The sequence below is a fragment of the Cariama cristata genome, unplaced genomic scaffold (genome assembly GCF_000690535.1).
Source record: "Cariama cristata isolate BGI_N322 unplaced genomic scaffold, ASM69053v1 scaffold2862, whole genome shotgun sequence".
Classification (NCBI taxonomy): domain Eukaryota; kingdom Metazoa; phylum Chordata; class Aves; order Cariamiformes; family Cariamidae; genus Cariama; species Cariama cristata.
In genome coordinates, this window is record NW_009601896.1 from 1 (window position 1) to 18619 (window position 18619).

At 35.1% G+C, this 18619-nt stretch overlaps 1 protein-coding gene across 1 annotated transcript in view; it reads right to left on the bottom strand.

Moving 5' to 3' along the window:
• Nucleotides 1-2389: 2389 nt before the first annotated feature.
• KIDINS220 (kinase D-interacting substrate, 220kDa) overlaps nt 2390-18619 on the bottom strand; it is a gene marked incomplete at its 3' end in the record, with an annotated part of 32726 nt that continues 16496 nt past the window's right edge. The window contains exons 10-21 of the mRNA XM_009710610.1: nt 18011-18109; nt 16953-17130; nt 16247-16411; nt 14666-14845; nt 14128-14293; nt 13053-13204; nt 10413-10702; nt 8854-8994; nt 7956-8199; nt 7699-7787; nt 6566-6710; nt 2390-2552 (exon numbers count right to left, since the gene is read on the bottom strand). Coding sequence (XP_009708912.1) covers nt 2390-2552; nt 6566-6710; nt 7699-7787; nt 7956-8199; nt 8854-8994; nt 10413-10702; nt 13053-13204; nt 14128-14293; nt 14666-14845; nt 16247-16411; nt 16953-17130; nt 18011-18109 — 2012 coding nt within the window. The remainder of the gene's footprint in view (nt 2553-6565; nt 6711-7698; nt 7788-7955; nt 8200-8853; nt 8995-10412; nt 10703-13052; nt 13205-14127; nt 14294-14665; nt 14846-16246; nt 16412-16952; nt 17131-18010; nt 18110-18619) is intronic.

Here is an 18619-nt window from a genome sequence, read left to right on the forward strand (position 1 = left end):
CAAAAAAAATAAAAATCCTTGCAGAATAAAAGGCAGGGAAGAAGTAACACAAACTCAGTACAGGAACTGAAGCTATAGAAGTATCAAAATCTGCTATCTATTCATGAGACTCCAAAAGGGCAAGGAACTATAAACTAGAAAATCTTAGAAAATAGAAACTGAAGTTTTAAAAGAGAAACTAAAGTAAATACTTCACTTTGAACTGATACAAAAACAGATATTCAAGCCAAGTGACTTCAAACAGTCATAGATAAAAAGAATAATACTGACACAGAAAGGATTATTTTGGATAAAACAGAATTTTTAGAGCATTAGATAATCCCAGAGAAGAGTTCACAGAACTTTTCATATTCAGCATATGGTAAAGACGATCACCCAAATCACCAGACAGATGAGATCTCAGCTTTGTCACTGCACCAGTAGTTACGTATTTAGTTCCTTACACAGATTCAACAGAAGTGGCTGAGACACATCAACTCACTTCTGGATCATGCAGCAATGTTATTATTATGAACCATTTTTTTTATGGTTAAGTAGTCAAAGAAACTCAGTCTTGTAGCTTTATCATTTTAGTATCAAATAATCCTGTCGGTACTTTTTGCTAAAGAGAGAATCCTGAATGTTGGCCCTCTTTTCCTTTTCCTTGTTTTCCTGGTATTGCAGGTAGAATATAGCCAGCTTTACTTGAAAGATCATCATTACCTTCCCTTTTCTAATATATAGTACAGGGTTCTTCACATTACAGATGCTAGTTTTATATACCAGAAATTTACTTATACATTTGTAACTGTCAATTATGAATTGGCACTCTATTCAAGTGGCTACATTGCTTCCAAATGCAACCTGCGTAGCAAGAGGCACAACAGCACAGCAGGAGTCATGCACCTCCTCCACACCTGCACAAAGAAACCCTGACACACTCCAGTTGGCATTGTGTATTAACAGCTCAAGTGTCTGTACTAACAACAAGTAATCCAGAACCCAAGTGAGTCATTCACATTCAATTGTGACTGTCCTTAGGAGAGGGAATCCCTGATGATTCTGAATTATTGTACTTACCTGATCACATGAACATTTGTCACACTAGCTGTGTGAACCCACAACGGAGAGGTGGGTTCCCATTACTTTATTATGATTTCTCAGGTAACTTACACTCACAGAGGAAGTGCAAAACCCAGAAATGGGATCCATTCTCTAGAGGAAAATGTTTTCTAATCATGCACTTATTTACTTCTGAAGTTTGGTATTTCAGAAACAACCTCCCAACTTGAAGCCACTACAGTCTACTACTTGCTCTCTTTGTCTATCTTCAATCCTCAGCCTCGTCATGCCCAGTCCACTCTTGTCCCTCCACCTTCTGGGTTCTCTGTGTTCAGACCTTAACCTCACTTCAACTTTCCGTTCCTAATCATCTTTCCCAATCAATCCTAATTCCATTCTCAACACTTTAACCGTTTCTAGCCCATCCCAGACCCTCATCCAGTTCATCTTCTCCCATTCTTTGACTCTTAGTGCAGGGCACCCTCCCAAAATTTTCTGTCCGAGTTCATTCTCCTCTCCATTCTTTCCCTGGACTCTACAAAGTCTCTAGATTTTCTGGTAACTTGTTCAATCAATCCCCATCTTCTCTCTTTACCTCAGCTGTTCTTTTCATCTGATCTCAGTTATTTCTTAACTGAGTCAAACCCTTCTTTCCTCTCACTGACTTTCATTCTCAGATTCTGCTCTTTTTCCTACAGGTCCAACTCCCAGTCACATTTTTTCTCTTCCATTCCTCCCACTGTCATCAGGTCACTTGTCAAAATCCGCAAGTCCTTTCCTACAAGTAGTTGGGTTCTGGAGAGACATGTTCACTGGCAAGACAGGAACCATTTGCTCTCAGTTGCAATACCTGGACAGCAACTTGTAGCAGCAAAGGAGAAAGTCATGCTTCGCCTTCATATTCCTTAACTGGAGCACAAGGCACTGCCACAGCCTCAAGCACACTTGCTAAGCACTAAACCTTCAGAGACCTTTAGCAGTAAAGGCAGTTTTTGCAGAGCTTAGCTTAGATTTCTAACTAGGGAAAAAAAAAAAAACAACCTCCAGCTTAGCCAAGGTACAGATGAAAATTGTATCAAGAGACAGAAGCACAGCTAGCTATCTGTGAAAGAATTCCAGTATAATTCTCTTTGTTTTTAATACAAAACACACATTCATACAACGGTGCATTAAATGGCAATAAAAGTCATTTAAAAGTTTCCAAAAGTTAACAGAAAGAGTGAGATTGGGGGAACTTTAGATTACAACTTGGTAGCTGTTTGAAAGCCATGTTATTCTAATAATCATTAATAATGATCACTATTTTAATCACTGTGAAAGTGCATACCATTACCAGCACAACACTTACCTCTCATAGATGGTTTTTAAAGTCAGCTGATCTGGAACACCTTCAGTCTCTTCAAGATGCAGTATGAGCCATGATGTTCTATACGGCCACTGCTCTGTGAGATTGATCCAACTAGCCAGTCTATCCCAGTTGAATGTGATCTGATTTGCTCTCAATAAACGACCTAATATAACAGAGAAGGAGGGAAGAAACACAGGGGATTTTTTTTCCCTTTTGAAAGATATCTTTTTTCCCTCAAAGTAACAGCTATGTAAGTCCTTTAACCTAATCTGTGAATTTTCTGGTATTATATTTTTATCTCAGTAACTTCAAAATCATCTCAATTTGCATGTAAAAATACCATTTGACAACATAATAAAAATCCTTGCAAATACTGGTCAGAACAGGAGACTCTCCAAAACTGTCAACTTCAGCTCCAGGTTAAAAACTAATTACTATCATCCTGTTACATGTCAATCTTACGTTACTTTTAACAAAACTCTATAGAGAATTTCACACAGCAATAATTTCTCAACCTAAACACAAAAATCATGCTAATGCTGTGAAAGATCTCCTGTGCACTGGCATATGAAATATGGTCAAAACAAGTTAAGCATGCAACTTCAACAGCCATCTTCAACAGCCAATAAAGTAAAGTTTAAAGCTATAAACAGAAGACTGTTTTAAGTTAATACAGCAAGGTATGAATTACAAATAAAATTAATTTTAAAAAACAGAAAAAGTTAATGATACAGTTTATGCATTTTAAGTTTTAGCAAATTTTCTAGAATTGCATTACTAATATTGGTGATGATGTATAACTTACAGCCCGAAGGGTCTGCTCATGAAGCTGTTTATGAAATCATATACAACCACAGACTACAGTATGCTAAAAGTGCTCCTGCAGGGTTTTGTTTATTTGTTTGTTTTTACAACTAACAGTTTGAGAGTCTGTTACACTTTCATATCTGCACTATAATTTGCCAAAACCAGACATTTCATGCTACAAATTGTAATGACAATACTAAGAGTCTGCACATTTATTTAGAAGATTAGCTCAGAATTTGAGGTCTGTTGTCACATACGAATCATCACTAAAAAAGTGGAAAATGGAGACTATGACATATTAACACTCTTTAATTAATTATGCTAGCATTAAATTAATAGAATAGAAAATAAGCCATGGGATATTTTACTTAATTTAGAACAGCATTTACATTCAATTCTTCATGACCTGAATGAAGGTAAATTAGGACAATCCAAACTATGCAGGCACTGGGAATGGAACTGCAGAGACAACCAGCCCCTCTGTGTTACCCAGGCTGGTTCAACAGAGCTGAACCTCAGCTCGGAGGCATACAACCGTGTCCTTGAATCATACTTCTTACTGAGACGATCACCTCCACACTGTACCAGACCTGAAGCAGTTCCACCTACTTGTGACATGTTAGAAATAAGGACTCCAAATGCAATGTTAAGTTGGGCAGCAGATGCAGCATTGATACTGCTGTAGCAGGTTTCTGCAAGCAAATAGATCAGCAGGTAACAGTTCAGTTTTGGCCTGTATTATTACTCTGTGCATCTATCGGTAAAGCAAACACCCTAAGTGAGACCTGAGATGGTTGCAGCAGGTTTCTTAGCTCCAGCTATGTGCTGTGCAACAGAGAGAGGCTGATTTCTGAACTGTACCCAGCCTAGCCAATATGGCTACAATCACCTGATCCAGAACTTAATGCCAAATCTGCTGAAACCATCCTTGGTATGCCTGCAGGGAACTGTGATATTTATGAATCTGTGAAAGTTTTCTTCCTAAAATTCTCTCTTTCAAATGATCCGTCTCTCATTAGAAAAATTTAGAAGATTTTTTACTTAATCATTAAATGTGATCATAGAAAGACATAGGTCATGTTCCTAGAAATGACAAAGGTCATTTAACATAATCTTTTCTTGCTAGTATTATTAATAGAATCGTACTGTAGTCTTCCTAGCAATCAAATTTTCTTAGACTTACGGAAATCAGAAGTTTTAGGGATTCTATTTTCCTTAACATAACCCAGAGCTTTTGACAATTTCATTAATGTTGAAATAACTAAAAAACAAGAGCAGAACTCTTTTCCTTCAAAACACAGTAATATTCACTTTGTTCTCCATTTGTACAGTGTAGTACTACTTGTCATTTAGTGAGATCCTTTATCATAAAACCAGGAACTCAGATGAAAAGAGCTGAAGTGGCATAAAAACAAGTAATCCATTTTATTCAGGGGAAGAGTTCTACAGCACAGGAGCTGAAGAGACCAGGATTAATGTCATCTTCCAAGATCCTCCTTAAAGTGTAATGTAGGAAGCTGTAACTAGGATCAATTTGTTAGGGAAGAGCTCAAAGGTGCACTGTTTCTTAAAGACACCACTGATATCTAACAGGTCAACGGGAAAGCTACAATTGCATGCAACACTAGATATAAAGAAAAGACACAAAACAAAAGCAGAAATACGTGTACAGTAAACACAATGTTTTTTCCATTAGCTATTTCAGATTTTAAAAGCGCTATTTGTCCTTTCCTAAACTCAGCCATAGGTAGAGGAACAACTGTTTGCTGTCTCTTCAATCATTACGCTACTCATTTTATGAGCCAATAACCTTGCTTACCAGTGGCAAGTAGTTCTCCTGAATTAACCTTTGCATCCTATCTCATCTAATGAACCTAACTTCATATACTAAATATGCATGCTAAACAGCACTAAAATGTTTTTAAAGACAATATATTTGACGTATCTGTGCGTCCCTTACATCTTCCTGTTAGCTCTAGAAACTCTTAATGTTATTTGTTTCACAGAATCACGGAATGGTTGAGGTTGGGAGGGACCTCCGGAGGTCACCTGGTCCAAGCTCCCCTGCTCAAGTAGGGCCACCCAGAGCCAGCTGCCCAGGACCGTGTCCAGACGGCTTCTGTGTATCTCGAAGGAGGGAGGCTCCACAACCTCCCTGGGCAACCGGTGCCAGTGCTGGGTCACCCTCACACTAACAAAGTGTTTCACTTGCACCTGGTGAATAACGGCAGTTTTCTACAAGGGTCCACATCCTAATCATAAATGTTCAGAATACAAAGCCTGGAACAGAGAAAACATGAAATTTATTCCTTTTAAAAAAAGCTGACTTTCACATCAATGCAAAAAATGAGTTAAGGATACTGAAATTAAGCTCAAGCTTTTCCCAGGATATTTCTTCCTGGTTAAAGATCAAGTCAATTCTGAGTAAAGGTCCAAGTTGCCCAGAAGCTTCATACTGTACAATAGCAAATGCTTATGTAAAAGCTTCAGAACCTGGGGAAAAAATAATACTCTCTTTTGTTATTCCAGCCCCTAATGATTTGTGGTTCATTGCTTGCTTTCTATTAGCACTTAATGAATTTTACTTTTCGGGTATTTAATTGTTTCTGAATTCATGTAAGCTTCCCACATTCATATGATACTGTTGCAGAGTTATGCATTTAACTATATACAGTGTGAAAAGTAACTCGATTTGTTTGTTCTGAACCAGTTAGCTGTAAGGCTATTCAGTGTCTTTTAGTGCCTGTAACAAAAAAGACAGTAAATAATCATTCCCCATTCACTTACTACATGAAACATGATTTTATTAGACTTCTGTAAGTCCTTTTCCAGTTGTTTCCAGTTTTTAAACCTCAAAGATATCAATGTCTTGATTGTGTTTTGTTGAAGGAAAACAGATCACAAAACACCTTCAACATCCCCAGACAACCATTTAGGGGAAAAGGACTCCACAAAAATCCGTAGCAAAAAAGTAAAGGATATATACCTGGTTTTGCCTCACAGTTTACCTTTTAAGATACTGGCACTATGAGCTTTGTTGACTTTAGAGTATTATGAAATGGAAAAATGCGTTTTATTATCCCACTTCAAAATTGAAAAGTTTAAAACTTCCTAAAAACGTAGACTACAATTATTTGCCTCCCAACTGAAGTCAATGAAAAAAATAAACAAATATTATTTAACTTTTTTTAACTCTACATAGAATGCATGCTTACACTTAGAAGAGTTTGCTTCAGAACAATTTTCAAAATCACACATAGACTAACTTGTTAAATTTAGTTCACACGTTAAAAAAGTCCGAGTGTAACTAGAAGCCACCTGCACACAGGTACCTGTACAGGTTACTATACATAAACATGCCACACCTACCTGTCACTGAAACAATATTTAGCAATCTTCTCATGGTTTGAGGACTGATATCACTGAACCAATCCTCTGTAACCAACAGCTTGGTCAAATCAAAAGACATTTGGCGCGTAATGGTGCGTTGCATCTGGCGTCTTCGATAAGTATCCTGATAATGATACAAAAAAGCAAGGAATATTGATTAGTATCAAAAACTTTTCTGTATTTGAAAAACTTCCGTTTTACTTGATTATAAAGTCAGAACTTTTGTGAATATGTGTCTGTGAGGTGGACATGAAATACCATAAAAACGTTTACCAGAATTTAATTCTGATTTAGCTGTCTAACAGTTGAACATGATTTCCACATAAGCCAAGACCTGGTAAGAGTTAACACATTTTACTTATATGTCAATTCTGAGAGGGCAAAATAGAGTGATACAGAGATATTTTGTAAAAAGGTTAACAATTTCAGTGTTGCCATTATCGTTTCCTACTGTCTTTACAAAAAGTTATGCCATCCATTTACTGATTACATTTTAAAATTAAAGTGAACATCAAGTTCCTCTGCTACAAAACTCCCCAAGTCTCTACCTATGGCAGCTCAAAAACCTCAGAATCCTGAGACTCTGAGTTGTTTTTCACTACTTCCTAGACACCTTCTATTCAACCACTTCCTGATTTTATGTAAAGATGGGAAAACAAAACAGAAAGCAGTAAAGAAACTGTGGTGGACATGTTGCAGTAAAACTCTAGCACTGTAATATTCTAAATTCCTTGATTTGCTCATTTACTGTCCCTTGTTGCAACATCCTGTGACACAAAAATCCAAAATATACATAGATAGATAGATCATAGCCACTACCAGTATGCTCTGCCACCATTCACAGAGAGCTGAATTTGAGGAAAAGAACACTTTGGTGAGCAAGCAGATTTTTCCTCTTTCACAGAGCATCAGTCTACTGATTTAAGAATGTACTTTTCCTACATGGATCATTTATATTAATTTCATAAGAATGGTTTGATAATTCTTCTAAGCTGACATCACTAAAAATATCAAAGAAAAAAGAACGGAATAGAAAATAAAAAAAGGTATTACCAGTATCTCCATTTAGTCCAAAAATAAAAAAAAATTTAAAAAATAAAAATCTTTCTCACCCGCCTATTGAGAGCAGTTTTGCTACCAAGCTTGGTCATGTCTCCAAGACTGTTCTGAGAAACTCTCCTGTCAACCTCTTCATGCAATCCTATGGAAAGGAAAACAAAAGGCAGGCATTTTCTCCATTCATATACAGTTGACTGATCTATAAAATAGCACTAATGATCTGCCAATTATTGAAATAGTTTGTTCCAAAACCCAGATTTTTGCAACATTGGTTTTGTAACTTTCGTATCATCCTCCTGCATAACCTTACCTGCATTATCTGTATAAGGAATATCCCCATTGGTTGTTGAAGCTACCATCAGCTTTTTTGCATTACTAAGCCCTCGGCTATTCAGAAAAACAGGCAAATGGACTATGTTTCGCATGTAGTCATGTCCATTTATGTTTGAATCACGTAGAACACTGTTGAGATTCTGGTTGATAGCCTTTATAATAATGTGGGGGTCACTTGCAAAAATAGCAATAAATGGGCCTTTTGAAAACAAGACTCGCACCTGTGAAAAAGCAGACAGTACACCTTGTTAATTACAGTTAATAATCAATAGTAACTGTGGATCATTTGAACATCTGACTTGACATTTTATATTCATTCTGTCTGAGTTATAAACTTGAGAGTACAAGAGATTTATAGAGATGTCAGTTTCTTCAATATGAAATAGTTAATGTTAGGAACTTATCCACAATTAGAAATAAGCACACTTGACAAATTAGCAGTAGTAGTTACAGTGGAAGGCATCACCAAGAAGGTATCATGCAGTAATGTCCTAGACCTCCCCAAATATTTAGTATTTAAGCATTTTTCATCTAAAGTACTTCAAAAGTAAGTACAAAAAAACTCTCCAAATATTGTAAGCTGTTTCAACAGGATATTAATTTTCAGTAATTTAGATCTGACTACTTCAAAACTTTTCACAAGTATTAACACGTACAGTCCTACGGGGATTTAATTTTCAACTTCTAAAAACCATCACTCTTAGTAGTACAGTTATGCCAACGTACACAAACGTTCAAAGACCACAACACACAGACTGTATATACATGCCATCTTTCTATAGAAAATACACAAGAAGTGTATGTATCTGAGCTTATCTATGGAAGAGATCAACCAGATGATCCAGAGATCATTTTTATAAAACGAACCAACTCACAGTATCAAGCATTTGTAAAACTTTGTCCTGTTCACAAGCATCCAATCCATCAATAATTACAACAAGTCTTGTCTGGTTCTGAGTGAAGCTGTCAATGGTTTTTGCCATTTTGGCCATCAGTTCCACTTCACATTTCAAAACCTATAAAAATGAAAAGCAAAGAAGGAAAAGACATTCCTATAATACTTAAAACTCACAAAAATGCATATAATTCCTTTTGCAGATTGCTACTTGTCCCAAAAATACTTCAGTAAGATTACAAAAATAAACACTTATAAATACCCAAAGTGAAAGCCCTAAAATGTCACCTCAAAAATTTTAATTTCCTATTTGCACAAAAATGTACAGCAGGACTGTGTATTCCACTTTAATGTAACAAACTATGCCTATTTAATTTAATGTTATTTAAAAAGAAAGTAATATTTATGCACTGTACATCAGTATTTCAAGAGTAAACAAAAGAGTACTTGTAGCTTCAGCTAATCCTCAAAAATTGCTTTGCATAAAACGTACACTAAAATTTTCTATCTGCCTTCCAACCACACAAATTATGCTATTACTCTAATGTTCAGTCATTCCTCTTCAGGATATGCAATCTGAAGCTTTTTTTTTAAAAAAGTTTTTAAACATTAAGTTACATATTTAACAACTACCCTTAATATAGAAACAAAGGTGGGATCCACCTGCTCTAATTTCAGCAACAGGTAGACACTAAAATCTGAATTATTCTCCAATAGATTCATCTTGAATGTGCACATTAAGATGACATAAGTCATATGAATAACTCTCCAGAAACACCCACTTCTTTCATTGCAAAGGTTGAATCTAACTCCTAAATGGCTGAAGTTATGCCAGATAAATACCACTCAAAAAACAATTGTCAAGAAATACAGTAGCAAGATACAGGTAAGATCTTCTGTGCTACAAAAATATTTGCACAACATATTGTTATACAATGTATTAGCTGTAATCTAGGGAGGTAACCATCACACTGCTAAAGTTATTTTCAAATAGGAGCATATAGGATATTCGATGACAGCCTGATGTGTACATTTTTTATCAGTTTAGATACAGCCTAGCAAAACAACAGTATTTTCTATCAGTTTTAAAGAAATATGTGGATCGTTTTGGAATGTTCTTTCAGTGAAATAATTCCTTTCTTAGTAAAGAGGTCTTGCAGACAGCCAAAGTTAAGGTTGCTTTTCAGCTTTAGAATATTTTAAGTGACTCTTTCTAATCTTATGATCTAAAGTAAGCTTTTACTAAATATGGATCATTCAGAAGAACTGTTTTACTAGTATCTTCCTCCAAGCAAAAATAAAATTACAAACTGAAAACTTAATCCAAATTTAACATTCCTGATTGAGCAGACAGATCGTGCACACTAAGCAATAATTACCACTGCAAGACAGGTGTTCCCTTCAGTAAACACTCACCAAGGCTCACTCTAATGTTGCAAGATTTGGTCTGATTAAATAAATGGTGCCCCATCTTAAGGCGGCTACAGGTTTGGGGTTTTGTTTCCATTCTTTTAATGGCCAATTCATATGAATGCTTACCTTCATGAACCCCTCGCTTTTCAACTTGTGAAGCTTGGAGGCAGCATTGTGAAGACGTTTTCTTTGAGAATTCAAAACTGAATCCATCACTTGCCACCAAGTGCGACAATTCAAGATAAAGGCCAAACCAACAACACAGGTAACTGATATAAGAATAACATTCACTGTCATGTTGGCTGGTTCTACATTAAAAATCGCCAGCAAGGCAATCGCAGAAACAACACAAGACAATATGAACAGGAAAATCACAAAGGATGGGAGACAGCAAGTTTTCTTCCATTTCTTTTTACCTAGAAAACAATGAATGTAAAATGTAATTACAGGGGAGTACAAAAGCTAAACTTGCACAAAAGGTTATTGCAGTGTTACCACCCAGTCACAAACATGTGAAAAAAATCGTCTAAATTTGCCAAAATTATTGGAAATTATGAAGCAGAAATATTTATTTAATCTTCTGTTTATTTCTATTGTTTCAAGAAATCAACACTGGATGGAAGTGATCTTTATTAAATAGATTTCATATGAGTGGTATCATCCCTTTTGTGGCATCTCTCAGCAAAGTGTACTTATGCAAGTAAATCCTAGGAAAACAGTACGGTAACTACTTGGTTTTAAACAGAAATGTGATACTTACAAAACCTAATAGTAATGGTGCCACTAGAGAACTAAATCAAAATTGCAAGCTACAACCTGAGACTACCCTTTCTTGCACGCTAAAACACACACACAAAGAGGGAGGACTGCAGTATGTAAGGTTTGGACAGATCACCAGGGCCTCCAAAGAGAATACAGACCTCCTGACTTCAATTGGATTGATAAGGAAGAGACAAAGAAATACTGCAGATGGAGGTTAGCACAGCTAAGGCAGTGACCAAAGAAACAGCTTTTTTCCAAAGTCGCAGCCTCTGCCTTTAGGATCTGTATGCATCTAGTGGTGTACACATGTAGAAGATTCACATCTTCTGTACACATTTGTTGATAACAAAGAACAGAACATAGCAATAATCTGATGCAAAATGATGACAGCTAAAAATAAATATTTGAACTGGAACAGAAAAATCAAATTTTAAATATGCTATGTGGAAATAATATCCAAGTTTATACAGAGCCCATGTATGATATTCTAGACCAGGGTATGAGTTGCAAAACGTCTTTCACATTACTGACATATGTGACAGATAGGATTATGATGCAGGACAAAGCAACAGAAATGCATAATGACAGGAGTGAGTGGCAAGAAGAGAAGAATAACAGCTCAGTTATAATTACATTCAGTTCTAGGCATTTTGAAGTAGGGATGTAAGAACTGCATTAGAGAGAGACTTAGGAATCATCAACAATGAAATGGCAATTGAATAGGCTTGTCTGTGAGTTTACAGATTTAACAAAAATTAAAGATACAGGAGATTAAAAAGAAACCTGTACGGAATTTCTATGAACATCTAGAGACAAGAAACCTATGACCCTACACCTACAAACATCTGGAGACAAGGAGAAGAATGTGCAAGATCATCAAACAGATAAAATAATAATAATAAAAAAAAAAAAATCAATTAGATCATTAGGAAGAGCACAGGAAGGCAACAGAGCCAAGGACTACAAGAGAAATGTAGGATTACAAATGAAAGGGAAAAGATGATTACTACAAATAACCACAAGAAGCCAGCACTATGCTGCCATTCTCAAGTGAATTCCGGGAGAAATTACAGCATCATAAAAGCTGTTCCACTGAGGTTAAGGAGAAGAACTACAGAGCATCCAATACAGAAACAAGGGTGAAAAACTCCACATACCACTTTCATAAAGAACGTGCAGTGAATTTGAGAAAGAACAATGAAGAGTAAGCTGTGTTCAGCACATAGCATGTTTCTTTCCAGGCTCTGCAAGACAGAGAGTCTAAACATTTCACTTTGTGAGAGGAGACAGCATCTAACAGATTCCTCAAGTTGTGGTCAAGGTTAAAATGAAATGAGAAGTAAATGACTGAAATTGAACTCCAAGAAGAAATAAGTCCTCCATGAACTGAAAGTTACCCTCAAAAACTCGTTTTCTTCACAATATCATACTCTGTTCTGCATTTTTTTTCCAGAAATCTACAGATGGGACAGAATGAAAAAGTTTGTTCCATTTGGATCAAGTAGGAATGTTTCATCCCATCCTACCAGCACTGACCACAGCAATTTGTGTCTTTGGACCAACACGTTCTATACATTTATTATATCCGAGAATAAGTAGTGGTCACTCATAAAAGCTCTGGATTAAAATCTAATAAACTAAACAGAAAGTTCTCTTAGCAATACACAAAAGTATACTTTTCCTTTTATCTGACTCAAACACAATGACTTAATTGCTGTCGAAAAATACCATGCTGCATCTAAGAGGATGTAATATAAATACACATTTCCATTGACACTTCCAAAAACTATACTTCATGGAAGATATTCCTTTATGATACTAATAAAATCAAGATGAGCAAAGAAAACATGGCATTTTTCTCTCCACAATACAGTTTCCCCTTCTGTGTGAATTTCTGCATGGTTACAACAGTTTCTAAAAAGAGCTTATTATGTGAAAAACAGAACCCCTGATAACAGTGCATTGAAATGGAATAATCGGAAATGTCATTCAGGTAATAAAAACCTTGTGTATCTTCTGTCTTGAAAACTCGAAATAGCCTTGTTGCTAAGAAACCAAACTCTCTTTCACATGCATCAGAGAGGGTAGCAATCATCTCAGCCAATGAAGTTTCTCCACCTACACTGGACAGTCTATTGTAGTCTGTAAACAAAAACCTGAAAGAGAAAAAAACCATGTATTTTGTATGCTTCAGAAAGCTTTAAATATTTTCTGGCAACCAAAACAAAAATCTTCCTGCATCTGCGCAGCTAAAAGTTTTTTCAAGTGGCACAAAATGTAAAATATTTAATTTTTTTTTAAACTCTACATGGAATTTAAGTATTTACTTCTTTATTTCTTCTCCTGTTATCAACCTCTTCTTTGCCCCACTTTCCATTCTAAAACTTGATTTCTTAAAAAGATAAAAATAATCACATCACTAATGGCACCTCAGACAGCAGTAAAAACATAAAAATAGCTTTATGATGCCCAAACATAATATTGACAAGTATTTTTTAAATTGCATTCTGAGCTACTTTCAAGTATTTATGGAGGATTAAAAAAAAATACAGAAGAACAAGATCACATAAGAGTACCATGAGGCTAAAACACAAGTCTCTAAACAACAAGAGTAAACAAATCTATAAAACACACAGCATAAATTTTCTTGCTTTGAGGTAAAGTAGAAGTTTTGAGCAGTCTGATGCTTTACTTACAGGAAAAAAAAAAAAAGAAAAAAAAAACCTTAACAGAATTAATCAGTGACACAAGAATTAAATGTAATACACAGTAAACTATACCAGAAAACAATTCTTATTTTGTCTGTTAGAAATTTTTATTAGTATGATAAGTCAAAACCCCTAATACTAAAAAGCAGTAAGTTTCACTGACTTTGGCACAGAGTTTTTCTTGAAAACATTATTATCTTCTTCACACTGAAAAACTTAACTACATGATCTTCTAAAGCTACTGTTTTTTCATCAGGAATCTCAACAGCTTTTCATAGGAATCTAAGCATGCACATTAATATGCACAGTTTGAAAATTATTAGAGTGAACCTGAACTACTCATTCAAGAACAGATAAAGGAAATAACTAACCTGACAGGTAAAGCTTTAGTGGTTTGCTCTGGTAATTCTGGTGGGTTCACAAACATGAGTTTGAGAAGCAACTCTAAATATCCAATGTGTCTGGCCAACCTTGCACTTAATACCCAGGCCCAGTTCCAGCTCTCCCCTTCTCTTCGGCCACCAAAGTAAATGACAGCTAAAACATTAAAAATTAAGAAAGATGTTATGGCTATATTTTAGTCAACATTCACAACTGAAATAACCATGAAGTTTGAACAGATAAGGCATGGAGTTGCATAAAAGAAGTTGAATGAATTTTTAACAGTTATTGCTAAAAATGAGAATGGTAAGAGTAACATAATGAAGTTAATATACAAAATTCTTATTTGTTTTCAAGAATGCCCGTCTACAAGTTACATGCAAAACACAAGGGAAGGGCCCAAAGGGGTCCTATTTTCTACAAAAACATTTAGTATTTTTTCTGAATCACAAAGCATGTCTACAAAACAATACTGAATTCCAAGAATAGGTAAAAACTTTCACAAACTTCATATAAAATAAGACTTACTAAAGAAAATGTACAGAACCGCTAATAAACTGAGCGACACCGCTATTCCAAGCTTTGCATCCACTGTGAAGGCAAGCAGTAAACCCAAACCTCCACACAGCAAAAGTGTGAGGAATACAACAAGCCAGGAGAACTGAAACAGAGGTTCAATCTGCTGTCCTGCGAAAGTCTTCATTTCATCTAAAACAAAAAAGAGAAAGACCAGTTAACATGTGAAATCATTCTAGAACAGAAAGCAAAAAAGGTATTATAATGATTACCTTTGAAAAGAAACACTTTTTCACTAGCCTGTGTAACTTTTCCCCATTATTGATCCAAAAAACAAAAGACAATGATGCTTGAATTCTTCTTCAAACAGTGTAAAACCCTAAGTTTTCATTCATGCAGTGAATGAAACCATTTAAATACATACTTGCACTGTTTGCTGCAGAGTTTCTACTATTAAAGGCATATAAAAGCTGTGCCATTTTCTGTACTTCAAAAGTTTAAAACATATTTTATGACACCAAGAACAAGAAATCCACCATATTAGTCAAAAAAACAAAAACAAAAACAAAAAAACCCACACACAAAACCAAAAAACCAACCCCCAATTGAAATCTCGACCACATTCCTCAAATAGTCAGATATAAGAGTACAGTGTAAAGGCTTCAGTATCGATTTCTGTTTGTTGATTCATATTTACTAAAACAAGAATTCCTGAAGAAACTTATTTAGGATCTCTTGAATAAGAAACATTAAATATACAATCCAAAATAAAAAGATGAATGAGAAACAGGAAGAAAATACTGAGAAATCATTTTAAAAATGTAAGAGCTCATCAACAATAAACATCACATTAAAAAATGCACACTGCTTTTTTTAATGATGTCGGGCATGAGGTGAACAAAATGAATGCAGAGACACCATTTTGACTAATATAGAAGCTTTTAAAACACAGAAATCACAGAAAGTAAGAAACATCAAGACTGGTAAAAGTATTTTAAATTATACTGAAACACCTCAGAAAACCTTTCTTTGTTAGAAAATGCTGAAACTGTAAATAAGATGCCTATTTCCACTGTGAAAAATATTGACTCTCTTCATATACTGCATTTGCCTTTCTCTGTCATTTCAGAAAGTTCAAAAAGCTCTAAGTAAATAAAGGGAAAGGAGAAGAAAACTAGACACAGAGAAAATACACTATGGAGAAAAAAAATATTAATAGCCTGGAATTTGTTCTTATACTTAAAAAAAAAAATATATAAGATGACACATAGGAGGCACAATAAATAAATACTGCAGCAAAAGAGGTCTGACCCTGATTTGACACGCATGCCCGCCCAGCAAGGCATATTTCAGCAGTACCTAAAGGGTAGATTCACAGTTGCAGGAAACCACAGTACAATAGACAGCAACACTTAAAGACTGTCTCGACATTGTATAAATGAACAAAGCAACCTATGGATGAACTGACCACACTAAAATTTAAATCCTTTCATTGCAGAAACTGAGACTGGAAACAACATTACATGGGCCAACGGCTGTCGCAAAAGGCAGTAACTCCCACGTGATGCCTTTCATAGACAGACTTGAACCTACCTTCCAGTTTCTTGAGCAGGAAAGATTTTCCACTTCCCCACTGTGCATATAAGCCTACACAGATAGGTGGCTGCATGGTTGGTTCACTCAGAATATCAGCCAAAGCACTGCTATACAGATCGTAACCCAGCATGTCACCATCACATTCCGTGGGAGACAAGTGTCCTGTAATAGGAATACCACGTTACATAACTTTGCATTGCAAAGTCTCTTCAATATGACAATTTTCATACATAAAATCACGACAGGTTCACCTATATCTGTATATGTACTCCTCCCATACAATAGCTGTTATTATTGGTACATTCTTGTTCAAAGGAACTTTAAATCATCCATGTAAATGTTATACAATTACCCAAACCATTATAGCTTACCACAAAAGACTCAGACAAAATCTCAAATCACAGCAAGACAAAGAAAATAATTCCTACACAAGCAAGATCTAAGTAAAAACAAAATGATCAACAAAAGTCACACGGTATCCAATGTCAAAAGTCAAAAATAAAAGGTACATTAGACCCTTGTTATACTTTTAAAATAATTAATTTTTTTGCCAACTGATTTTTTTCTTAAAGCTCCCTCATTAGTTGCAGTATCAAAAAAATAATTAAACAGTTATCACTTTTCAATACAGAATTGAATAGAGTGGATTCTTAACATACACAAGTGATTAAAAAAATATCTAAAATTAAATACTTATACTTACTGGCTCCAAATATCTGTGTTAAAATACTCTTCTGGTGGCTACAGTCAATATTATAAGGTGTTTCTCCTGTTTTGTTTGGTCTATAAAGCAATCTACCATCTTTTGGATTTCTTAAGAGTAATTCAGCAAGTTTACGGCTTCTTCCACGAATGGCAATATGAAGTGGAGTATCTCCTTTCTGCAATAAACAGAAAAACTAGTAATATCTAACATAAATTCCTAAGATTATGAACAGATCATATGTTCCACATTGTTTCAGATGCGTTATTTACTTGAAATACATCTTAAGGTACTCTCAACAGCATTAACACATTACAGCAAGCATTTTTTCCCCTCAAAAAAGCAGTACAAAAGGTTCAGGAAAGACATGTGAAAAGGCATTCTTATAAAGCTAAATCTAAGGCACTATTTCTTTCTTAAACGATGATATTAATATCTTAAGGTTCATGAAAACTGTAATCTCTATTTAGAAATAAGTGTCTACTAGCAAATTCAGAGACTTGTTGGGAAGAAGAGACACTGCTTGTTAGAATTATTTCAATGTCTGCTCAGACTTCTCCAAAAACTGTTCCGATAAGAGTTTCCTTATTACCTCAAATCAACATTATTACTTATTTGCCCAAAATATAATACTAAGCAGTCAAAAAATCATCAAACAAATGTTCCTGTATTTAAAAGTTTTACAGTCAAAGTAGGTAATGCATAAGAGAATAGCACCAAACCATTGTACTTGTCCTTGGCATTGCTTATTTTAATATCTATTAATCAAAAACAAACATCAGTGACAAATAACAACCATTCACTATGCTCTTTTTCAAGTGTATTAAGAAGTAGTATTCTTCTCTGTGAAATTTTTATTCCTGACTTGGAATTTTTTCTTTTCATATTACTAAGAGCACCTTAATACAAACAAAAAAAATCAATATATTATTAGTGGAAATTAATTTATATTTAAGTACACTGATCTATTTAATTATTAAGCATATGGGAAGCTCACTACAAAATTCTGCTGCAAAACTAAAATGAATAAATATATTAAGTAAACAAATATTCTTTACCTTGTCTACAGCAGAGACCTTAGCTCCTTTATCCAAGAGAAGCTCTACTATTTCAATATTTCTCATCTTGGTTGCCTTTATAAGCGGTGTTTCTCCATCCTAAATGGGAAAAGTAGGCCTAATAAAAAGATCTTCTCTGTATACTCAAAACCAAACAAAAGCTAGTGACAACATAACAAATTCAATCCCAAACTTTTAAGGTAATTTTTTAACTAAATAGGTTACTGTGCAAGTAACAACACTTCAGCACATATGTTATTGAAAAAGAATCATAGACCCGGTATTCTAGATAGATTAGAATCACAGAACATAATACATTTCTTTCAATAACAGGGGCAAACAGAGAAAGAGAAGATTCAGATATGATACAAGATACTCTAAGAGAGACTCATGGCAGAGGTAATTCACTGCTGTACATAAAACTTCCTCTATTTTTTTTTAATTCCTGCACTTGCATTAAATGGTGATCTGAATTTTCATGTTCAGCAATATCAGAAACCTCTTTCCACAGTTTCCAGCAGCACCTACCCTCTATTCCTTATTGCTGCTCATGTCAATGATGCTGAGGTAAAAAACCTACTATCCAGTTTTAGTAGCAGGTGATGTTGA